This window comes from Bison bison, unplaced genomic scaffold, assembly GCF_000754665.1.
Source record: "Bison bison bison isolate TAMUID 2011002044 unplaced genomic scaffold, Bison_UMD1.0 scf7180017864317, whole genome shotgun sequence".
Lineage (NCBI taxonomy): Eukaryota > Metazoa > Chordata > Mammalia > Artiodactyla > Bovidae > Bison > Bison bison.
The window spans coordinates 5,737,652-5,749,071 of NW_011494889.1; the positions used below are offsets into that span (position 1 = coordinate 5,737,652).

At 43.5% G+C, this 11,420-nt stretch overlaps 1 protein-coding gene across 2 annotated transcripts in view; it reads left to right on the forward strand.

The window, feature by feature from the left end:
* The first annotated feature begins 8,022 nt into the window (after positions 1-8,022).
* SMYD3 (SET and MYND domain containing 3) overlaps positions 8,023-11,420 on the forward strand; it is a 748,778-nt gene continuing 745,380 nt past the window's right edge. For both annotated transcript variants that reach the window (XM_010852898.1, XM_010852900.1), the window contains exon 1: positions 8,023-8,266. In XM_010852898.1, the coding sequence (XP_010851200.1) occupies positions 8,103-8,266 (164 nt within the window). In that variant the 5' untranslated portion in view covers positions 8,023-8,102. The remainder of the gene's footprint in view (positions 8,267-11,420) is intronic.

Consider the following 11,420-nt stretch of genomic DNA (forward strand, 5'->3'; position numbering starts at 1 on the left):
TGAATTTTCCATTTCCCCTCTCTCCCCTGGCCCCTACTCTTTGTCTCTGATTTTATCTATTCCATGGACCTCACATCAGTGGGCTCATATAGTATTTGTTATTTTGTGTCTGGCTTGTTTCACTTAGTATAATGTTTTCAAGTTTCATTCACACTGTAACATGTTCAAATTTCATTACTTTTAAAGGTTGAATAATATTCCATTGTATGTATAGACTACATTTCGTTTATCCGTTCATCTGGACATGGACACTTAGGTTGTTTCTATAATATCTTTTGACTATTATCAAGAGTGAAGCTATGAATTCTCTTGGAGTCCCTGCTTTCAGTTCTTTTGAGTAGAGGGATCTTTTTTTAACAAAAAGGATTCAAAACAATGAATACAAATATAAGTACAAGAGGGCATATTTGGAATAAGAAAAAATATAACAAATATAAATTTTTAAAACCTGTTAAATACCACAAATATCAAAAAATCCAGCAAAAGTTCAGTTTGGTCACTCAGTTGTGTCCGACTCTTTGTGACCATATGGACTGCAGCACGCCAGGCCTCCCTGTCTATCACCAACTCCCAGAGCTTGCTCAAACTCATGTCCATCAAGTTGGTGATGCCATCCAACCATCTCATCCTCTGTCAAACCCTTCTCCTCCCACCTTCAATCTTTCCTAGCATCAGGGTCTTTTCTAATAAGTCAGTTCTTTGCATCAGGTGGCCAAAGTATTGGAGCTTCAGCTTCAGCATCGGTGATTGCAATGAGTATTCAGGACTGATTTCCTTTAGGATTGACTAGTTTGATCTCCTTGCAGTTCAAGAGACTCTCAAGAGTCTTCTCCAACACCACAATTCAAAAGCATCAGTTCTTTGGTGCTCAGCTTTCTTTATAGTCCAACTCTCACATCCATACCTGACTACTGGAGAAACCATAGCTTTGACTAGATGGACCTTTGTTGGCAAAGTAATGTCTCTGCTTTTTAATATGCTGTCTAGGTTTGTCATAGCTTTTCTTCCAAGGAGCAAGCATCTTTTAATTTCATGGCTGTAGTGATCATCTGCAGTGATTTTGGAGCCCCACCCCCAGATAAAGTCTGTCATTGTTTCCACTGTTTCCCCATCTATTTGCCATGAAGTGATGGGACCAGATGCTATGATCTTCGTTTCTGAATATTGAATTTTAAGCCAGCTTGTTCACTCTCCTCTTGCGCTTTCATTAAGAGGCCCTTTAGTTTCTTCTTCGCTTTCTGCCGTAAGGGTGGTGTCATGTGTGTATCTGAGGTTATTGATATTTCTCCCAGCAATCTTTATTCCAGCTTGTGCTTCATCCAGCCCAGCATTTCGCACGATGTAGTCTGCATATAAGTTAAATAAGCAGGGTGACAATATACAGCTTTGACGTACTCCTTTCCCAATTTGGAACCAGTCTGTTGTTCCATGTCCAGTTCTAACTGTTGCTTCTTGACCTGCATACAGATTTCTGAGTAGGTGGGTACGGTAGTCTGGTGTTCCCTTTTCTTGAAGAATTTTCCACAGTTTGTTGTGATCCACACAGTCAAAGGCTTTGGGGTAGTCAATAAAGCCGAAATATATGTTTTTCTGGAACTCTCTTGCTTTTTTGATCATCCAGCGGATATTGGCAATTTGATCTTTGGTTCCTCTCCCTTTTTTAAATCCAGCTTGAACCTCTGGAAGTTCTCAGTCCACGTACTGTTGTATGTAGCCTTGCTTGGAGAATTTTGAGCATTACTTCGCTAGCATGTAAGATGAGTGCAATTGTGTGGTAGTGGGAACATTCTTTGTATTGTCTTTCTTTGGGATTGGAATGAAAACTGACCTTTTCCAGTCCTGTGGCCACTGCTGAGTTTTCCACATTTGCTGGCATATTGAGTGCAGCACTTTAACAGCGCCTTTTAGAACTTGGAGTAGCTTAACTGGAATTCCATCCCCTTCACTAGCTTTGTTTGTACTGTTGCTTTCTAAGGCCCACTTGACTTTGCATTCCAGGATATCTGGCTCTAGGTGAGTGATTACACCATTGTGGTTATCTGGGTCATTAATATCTCTTTTGTATAGTTCTTCTCTGTATTCTTGCCACCTCTTCTTAATATCTTCTGCTTCCATTAGGTCCATACCGTTTCTCCTTTGTCTTTCGCTTCTCTTCTTTTCTCAGCTATTTAAGGCCTCCTCATTCAATCATTTTGCCATTTTGCCTTTCTTTTTCTTGGGGATGGTCTTGATCACTGCCTCCTGTACAACGTCATGAACCTCTGTCCATAGTTCTTCAGGCACTCTCAGATCTAATCCCTTGAATCTGTTTGTCACTCGCACTGTACAATCATAAGGCATTTGATTTAGGTCATAACTGAGTTATCTAGTGGTTTTCCTACTTTCTTCAATTTCAGTCTGAATTTGGCATTTAGGAGTTCATGGTCTAAGCCACAGTCAGCTCCTGGTATTGTTTTTGCTGATTGTGTAGAGCTTCTCTATCTTTGGCTGCAAAGAATATAATCAATCCAATTTCGGTATTGACCACCTGGTGATGTTCATGTGTAGAGTTGTCTCTTGTTTTGTTGGAAGAGGATGTTTGCTATGACCAGTGTGTTCTCTTGAGAAAAACTCTATTAGCCTTTGCTCTATTTCATTTTGTACTCCAAGGCCAAACTTGCCTGTTACTCCAAGTATCTCTTGACTTCCTACTTTTGTATTCCAGTCCCCTGTGATGAAAAGGACATCTTTTTTTGGTGTTAGTTCTAGGTGGTATTATAGGTCCTCATAGAAGCATTCAACTTCAGCTTCTTTGGCATTAGTGGTTGGGGCATAGACTTGGATTACTGTGATACTCTGTGGTTTGCCTTGGAAATGAACAGAGATCATTCTGTCATTTTTGAGATTGCACCCAAGTACTGCATTTTGGACTCTTTTGTTTACTATGAGGGGCTACTCCGTTTCTTCTAAGGGATTCTTGCCCACTGTAGTAGATATAATGGTCATCTGAATTAAATTCACCCATTCCAGTCCATTTTAGTTTGCTGATTCCTGAAATGTTGGTGTTTACTCTTGCCATCTCCTGTTTGACCTCCTGTTTGATTCATGGACCTAACATTCCAGATTCCTATGCAATATTGTTCCTTACAGCATCAAACTTTATTTCCATCACCAGACACATCCACAACTGGGTGTTAGCCATGTTACCCCAAACTAGTTCTGAGCCCAGAGAGCAAGTTTATATTATAATATCATAATATAACATTATCAGTTTCTATAGTGAGGGTGAAAAGATAATTCAGTCTTCCCTCTAACATGGTTGCCTAAAATGTTTTGTTTTTTTTTTTTAGCAGTAGTTTGAATTTTCTTCTTAACTAATTGATGATTCCATGTCTCTAACTTCCTCTGCATTATTTTGTACTGGCTGGGCTTCTCACCTGAAGGCAAGCCCCTTGGGGCTCCAGCCCTTTGATCTCCCTCCACACTGCCCCAGGTCCAGTTCCATGAAGTACCTGGTCCTCCCCATTCCCTCAACCCTGTCTCTGCCAGGTTGGTCTTGGATTGGTGAGTGAAGTCTGGATCATAGTGGTCCCCAGCAGTGACTCATTTAGCCTTTTCTCCTTGGGATCGAAGATGTGGCTGTGGAGGGACTGCTGACATTCTCAAGACTGCCACCAGGAAATAGAGGATGACCCCCAGTACTCCATGGCTTCTATGTGCCTGAGACTCCTGCTTCCTTCCTTTGTTCATTGAGGAAGACTAAGAGCCTGGAAAGGGGCTTTTTAAGTGAAGAACTCTGGGTATGAAGTTTCCTTAGTCTCTGTCTACTGGCCAAGCATGGGACAGTGGGTGACCTACTTGGTAAGAAAAATGCTTTGCAGGGGTTAGGCTACTTCCCAACTCTTGAAGCCCTCTTTTTGTTCACAGTTGGGTGCCAAAGATCCTCAACACTAGGCTCAGTACTCTAAACTCAAATCAGGGATTATTTAACTCATTCTAACTTTACATTCTGGGGCTCAACATTGAGTTATCTTGGCTTCACATAACATCTCAAAAACTGAAATTCCTGGACTTCCCTGGTAGTCCAGTGATTAAGAATCCACGTGGCAATGCAGGGCATGTGGGTTCAATCCTTGGCTGGGGAGCTAAGATCCCACATGCCACAGAGCAACTAATCTTTTGCGCCACAACTGTAAAAGCCCAAGTGGTCCCAACAAAGAGCCCCCTGTGCTGCAATAAAGACCCAGTGCAGCGAAAAATACCCCCAAACAATAAAGAACCCCCAAAACTTAAATCCTACATTCTTTCTGATACTTAAACCTTCAATTGAGGAGCCCATGCCTTCTCTTGCCAGTGTACTGCTCACAGGCACACAGCATCACACCAGTTTCATGAAACAACCCACAAGAATAGGGACCGAGACCCTGCCATTCAATCATCTGTCAAATCTCTGCATGCTGATTATGAGCAATGCATTATTTAAGATCGCAGGAAGATAGAAGTTTGCATCCCTGAAACTGTGTCCATGTTTTTTGCTTTGTAGCTATCTTTTTAATGCCCAGCATCTGCTTCTGAGATAAAAGTTTTGACTCCGTGTTGCCATGTATGGGCCCAAACAGAGATCTCTTGTGCATAGCCTCTTGGACACTGAGCTTTTCTGGAAGCATAGATGACCTCTTGTGGTATAAGCAGCTTGATGAGAGTTCCTAACTTCTCTTGGCTCTCGTGAAAGTATCTGATACTTGTTCCAGGCATTTCTTGCCTGCCCTGGCTCCTGTTGTTCCTGAACAATGAACATGAGCAGGGAATGAAGAAAAATAAAGGTAGGTATTAGCAAAAAGTGTCTCCATAACTCTGCATGGGAAAGCCAGATGGGCAGAGCCCAGGTATTGCACTTTAGATATTAAAGAGGCTGGGATGTAGTGACATTGGTTTTCTCTCTTTAACACAGACCAAAATAAGAGTTATTTAACCAAGCTGTCTCTTCCATGGAAATGTCCAGTTAGGTGAACAGTTGGAACTGTAGGGATCTTCCTTTCTTATTGCATCATTGTCTGGGATATTGCTTTTTTCTTCATGGGAGGTGATGGCTCACCACCAGCCAAGTCCCAACCAGTGGGAAATGAGAAACTTATATATGCACACTGGAGAAGGCAATGGCACCCCACTCCAGTACTCTTGCCTGGAAAATCCCATGGATGAAGGAGCCTGGTAGGCTGCAGTCCATGGGGTCGCTAAGAGTCAGACATGACTGAGCGACTTCACTTTCACTTTTCCCTTTCATGCATTGGAGAAGGAAATGGCAACCCACTTCAGTGTTCTTGCCTGGAGAATCCCAGGGACGGGGGAGCCTGGTGGGCTGCTGTCTATGGAGTCACACAGAGTCGGACATGACTGAAGTGACTTAGCAGCAGCAGTATATATATGCACACACTAGGAAAAAGTGAGACTGCAGGAACAGGATATTCCTCTAAGATGTGGGGCAGCTGACTTTCTGCATCAGAGGGAAGGGGAACAAGTCATACATTAGAGGAAAAAGTGTCATGTCTGGGTAGCTGGAACCACATCCCAGAAAGGAAGGAATAAGTCATCTCATCTCTGAGCATGGAGCCCAGCATCATGTTTCCCTTGAGAACTCCACATGCTTTGCTGCTGCTGCTGCTAAGTCGCTTCAGTCGTGTCCGACTCTGCGATCCCATAGACGGAAGCCCACAGACAGAAGCCCACCAGGCTACCATCCCCGGGATTCGCCAGGCAAGAACACTGGAGTGGATTGCCATTTCCCTCTCCAATGCGTGAAAGAGAAAAGTGAAAGCAAAGTCGCTCAGTTGTGTCTGAGTCTTAGCGACCCCGTGGACTGCAGTCTACCACATGCTTTAGTGACAGGGACTATTCTATGGTACAATTAGCCCCTGGTTCTCTGGAACTCCTTGTGACATGTTATTTAGTTCAGTAAGAGGTTTGTGAGTTGCTTCTATGTATCGTGCTTAATGCTAAATACTGGTATGAGATGATTATACCAGCAGTGTTGTTGAATGCTCAGGCATTAACCTAAACTTACAGATGTAAAAGCTTTACCTTAGAATAATGACTCCCTGCATTTGTAAGGTGAATTAAAGATTTTAAAAAATACTTTCATAGGATTTCTTCTCATCACTTTGTAAAGTATTATAACCTTCATTATAACGTTACTAAACAGGCTTGGAAAAGTCGCCAGAGCTCACACAGCAGACCTGGGACTCAAAGTCATGTTTTGAAATCCTGACCCACAGCTCTTTCCACTCCAGCACAGCCACTGCTGGGCGACTTTAGGGAGTGCCAGAAGTTTGCCTCTCAAGGTTGTGAAAGTCAAGCTATTCTTAGGGTACGAGAATATTACCTCAAAAATTACTAACAGCAAAAGTAAAATGTACATTTACAAGGAAGAGTTTTAGCAGCCCCCACTTTTACCAGCTGATCAAACTTAATTTTATTAGTAGCAAACAACCTGCTATTATGCATGCTCTGATATGATCTGATGCAATATGAAGTGAACAATCTATAATTTGTAGTGTGAATTTTTACTAAAAAACACTTAAGTCAAACCTCCATTTTCTAACATCTAGATCTAGCCTGAATTTTATAGGGCGTGCAGGGTACTGCGGAACAAGGGAAATGACACTAGGAGAAAATAACAGGCAAATACAGAATGTGGAACATTTTAACAAGAATCCTAGCTTAGAATCTTAAAAGAGTCACTGTCATGAAAAAGAAAATGCAATCCTGTTTTATGAAGAAAAAGTTAGCAAAGCCATTCTTAGAGTGAATGTTTTTTGCTTGCTATTATAGAATGATTTTTTTTTTTGGTCGCATGTCTTGCGGGTTCTTAGTTCCTGGACCAGGGATTGAACCCACACCCTGGGCAGTGAAAGTACAGAGTCTTAACTACTGGATCACCAGGGAATTCCCAGAATAAATTTTTAAAATTTGGAATATCTTTATTTTTATATAATTTTAAAATGATTGAAAATAAGCACAAATAATAATGATCATAGTTGTAATTGACATATATATTAAATACTATGTGCCAACACTGCTATTTTACTTGTTCTAACTAAATCTACACAACAGCACTGTGTGGGAGGCAGTATTATTTTCCCCATTTTTTGATGCAGAAACTGAGGCTCAGAAGTTGAATAGACCAGGCAAGGTCATACAATAGGTATCATTACTTATGATGATCATTACCTATTATCTTCCAAAGGAGAATGGACAGACAACCTCTTGGCTTCAGTTTTTTAATTTATTTAAATTTGAAATATAATTGCTTTACAAGGTTGCGTTAGTTTCTGCTGAAACAACACAACGTGAATCCAACAAAGAGCAAGAATTAGCTATATTTATACATATATACCTTCCCTTTTGAGCCTCCCTCCCACCCCCAATCCCTATCCGACACTTCTAGGTCATCACAGAGGAGAGAACTGAGCTCCGTGTGCAATATAACAGCTTCCCATTAGTTATCTGTTTTATATATGGCAGTGCTACTCTCTCAATCAGAATAATTTTCTTAGATGTGATGATGTTGTTTTACAAAATACTGTTATTCTGCGGAAATGCATGTTACAGTACTTATGACACGTCATGATGTAAAGAGTTGTGAAACGTTATGATGTCTGCCATTTTCAAATGGTTCAACACAACAACTTACTTTGAAGTGTCTGAATCACTATTATAAACATACATACATAGCGGGAGAAAATGAGCAGAAATTGCAAAATGCTAAGAACTGTGTGATCTAGGTGGAGGGTATACAAGTGCTCACCGCACTGTGCTTTCAAGTTTCTGTCTGCATTGAAAAATGATCATAATAAAATGTTACCGGGGGGAAAAACCGCCTCTCCATGCAGCGCCGCCTTAGGAAAGAAAGGTTAAGAGAGCACAAATGACAGCCCAAACCCGCTTCTCCCCGGCCGGCGCAGCCAGCCTTGAAGGGACCCCATCTGGGCATGCTCAGAGGCCGCACGCGCCCGCCCCGCCCCTCGGGCGTACGTGAGCGCAGAGCGCAGGCGCGCGGCTCCGGTGGCCCGCGAGACCCTAGCTGCTAGTCCCGGCAGACGTAGAGGTGTCCGATCTCGGCAAGGATGGAGCCATCGAAGGTGGAAAAGTTCAGCACCACCGACAAGGGAAACGGGCTGCGCGCGTTGGCACCGCTGCGGCCGGGAGAACTGCTGTTCCGCTCAGATCCTTTGGCGTACACGGTGAGCAAGGGGAGTCGTGGTGTCGTCTGCGACCGCTGCCTTCTCGGGTACGTATCGCCCTCGCCCGAGTCCAGAACAGTGCGGGGTCCGGGATGCCGGGGACGTAGCGGGACAGCTCTCCCCGGACTCTGCCGTGCCGTGGCTGCAGTAGATCTCCGCGGTGTGCCCAGATGCCCAGCCCCGCACTTCCCTTAGACGCGCGGCTCCCCTAGGGCACCTCACGGCAGACAGGCTCCGCCTGGCCGTCGCCTGAACTGCCGCGGCGGGTGGGTGAAGGGACCCCAGGCTCATCGCCTGCAGCTGTGCAGGGCAGAGCTGGACCCGCTGCAGGATGGGTTGGGGAGAGCCGGTGGGCAGACTTACGAGGAAGCGTTGAGTCGTGGGTAGTTTTGCTGGGGAGCAAAAAAGTCTGCGTCCTGGGGTATAAGCTTCATTGGTGCAGTTGCGAAAATCACAGTTGGTGGAGGTAGGGATGAGTGGGAGCAGGGATGGTGTAAATCTGGATCACAGCGGAGGCCTAGCCAGGCAAGTACTGAGCTTGCAGGAGGCGGAAGACTCTTGGTGTTTACGGAGCACTTCCTGTGGTCCAGATTCTGTTGGGCCTGTAGATAAGAAGAAGATGAACGGGACATCCTTAAGAATCCTTAAGGAGCAGATGAGTGAGTGAGATGATTGATTACAGTGTATCAGAAGGGCTGAAATTGAGATGCTTTCCAGGGGGCGCTAGTGGTAAAGAACCCGCCTGCCAGTAGAGACATAGGAGACCTGGGTTCGATCCCTGGGTCGGGAAGATCCCCTGGAGGAGGGCATGGCAACCCATTTCAGTATTCTTGCCTGGAGAATTCCATGGATCTGGAGATTCCAGTCCGTAGGGTCGCACAGTGTCGGACACGAGTGGAGCGACTTAGCACACGCTAAGTACTGTACAGTAGGAGCATAGGTTATTGAGGTTCCATAGTGTGCTTTGCATATAATAACTGTGCAGGCAGCTCTAGTTCTTAACCATCTATCTAGAGGCAAGAATTTATGTGAAAATGTTTTATAAGCCTGGACACATTGGACCAATGTAAAGTGCTGTGTGACAGCAGTTTATGGAAATGTGTTAATATGTATGCACAGTCATAGGAATTGTATTCAAGAAACAATTGTTATTGAGCTATTATAGGTCAAGGAGAAAAGCTCTGTTTGAGATGGGCAGGATAATTTTTTTCCCAGGACTTCTTTTCCAGATCCATTAAGCTGGGATTGGGATTGTGGAGGTGAGGGGGTTAAGTGCAAAGCTTAAGTCAATAGCTTGACCATTAATACTGTTATGTCCTTATTTGGTTCATAATTGAGGAATTTATTTAATTTCATATTTTGAAGTTACTTAAGTGTATTTTATTTGTTGCTTCCTAAAGTAATGATCACAGTAACAACAACAGCAATTCGTTGAGAACACCTTGACATTTCTGTAGAATGTGTGGTTGAAAACAGTTCATTCCTTTCAAGTAATGAAATGCTGAAGCCTTCAGCATTGAAAGGTATAGATCTTTAATTCTCATTCAAGCAAGTTAGAAAACTGGGCTTTTCCTCCTGTTCAGTCCTGTGGGGGCTGTATCTAGAGTTTGAATGCAGTCTAAAACAGAGAACTTTCATTTTCTTAAACCCTGCAGCATTAATTGGGGAAGATGTGGAGCATCTTGCAGATAAAACCAGACTGCCAAGTTATTTCATAGTTGGACTAGAAAAGTTTTGTAATAAATACAGTATGTCCGATTATTCATTAAATTATCAGAGCTAAACTTGAGTCATAAGACAGATGAAATCGTACGTTTTCCAAAATAAACTACACAAACCCAGCCCTTCGTATGTGGGGTGTTTCTTGATTTACCATACAATTCCATTACTGCTATCACTTATTTTTCTTATTAACAAAAAGTGTAATGATTTAAATTAAAAGAAAAAAAAAGGTATTTCATGAAATTGTATTGGGGAGTTCTCAGCATTCTTTTAAAGTCTGGAGGAAACCCAGGGCTGAAAATGGGTGGGAGCCAGGGGAGTTCCATGGTTAAAATTGCACTGTAGAAGTAGTTGGAGTTGAGACTCTGGGAGTCCGTGGCCTCTGATGCTGCCTGGTAACTCTGGGTTCTGCAGTGTGTATTATCAGCACCCTGACAAGGGGCTCAACTGCTTGGGGAAGTGGTTATTGCTGGAAAGTTGCTGTCTCAACCATGCTTCTTTGTGATGTTAGTTTTTATTTTTGGGGTGTGGGAGGGGATGTGCTGTGCTGCAAAGCTTGCAGGATCTCAATTTCTGGACCAGGGATTGAACCCAGGCAGTGTTCAAATAGTGTATAAAAGGCATTCTCTGGGTTTACAGCTGGTTTTCTGAAATATACCAGTACCAGCTGCAAGTGAACTGCTGCAGTGTTGACCTCTCAAGGGTCATAAAACCTTGAGAGATGCCTTGAAATCAGGATTTGCAGATTCCTGGGCAAGGGCTAATGGGTTTACTGGTGGGTCAAGGACTTGGAATAAATAAAGTAGAAGGATCGATAATGAGGTGGGTTGGGAAAGGTCTCGTTGGATATGACTTCCATTTTTCCTTTTTTAAGTGGGAGTTATAATTCCTGTTTCTTTTGCTTCTTCCTTTTCTTCTGCAAGGAGGTTTGGGGAAGGGCCGTATGTCAGAGCCCTGAGCCTGAAAACATTTGGTCCATGTGAATGCCACAGCAGAGGACGTTCTTAATCAGACAGCATGACCTGCTTTGTGGATAGCAGTAAGTTCTCCTTCTTCAGAGAGCCTGGTGCTTGTTCAAGGGCTCAAGAACAGAGCGACCATTGGAGACAGGGATGGAGGCTGGTGCCTGGACCTCAACAGTGCAGACTTCCTCTCACCTTGGCCATCGTGGCTTCTACTGTTACAGTTTGTAAGGGATCCTGAGTGCCCCACACGGCAGCACACGTCTGGGGACAGCCAGCTGGCCAGCTGGGTTGGGTTTTTATTTTAGACCCTTTTGTCATGAAGGGATCACTGGTTTGTTCTCATTGGAACACTCATGTTTTTCCCTGCACTTGGATTTGCCTTTTCTACTTGTACTGCATCTCTTGAGACCGTATGAAATCTTCTGTGAAGGCATGGTATTCTTCTCAAGGTTGCCTCTGACCTTCACAGAGAGAGAAGTGTAGCAATGAGCTAGTTGATACCCGTGGGTTGACT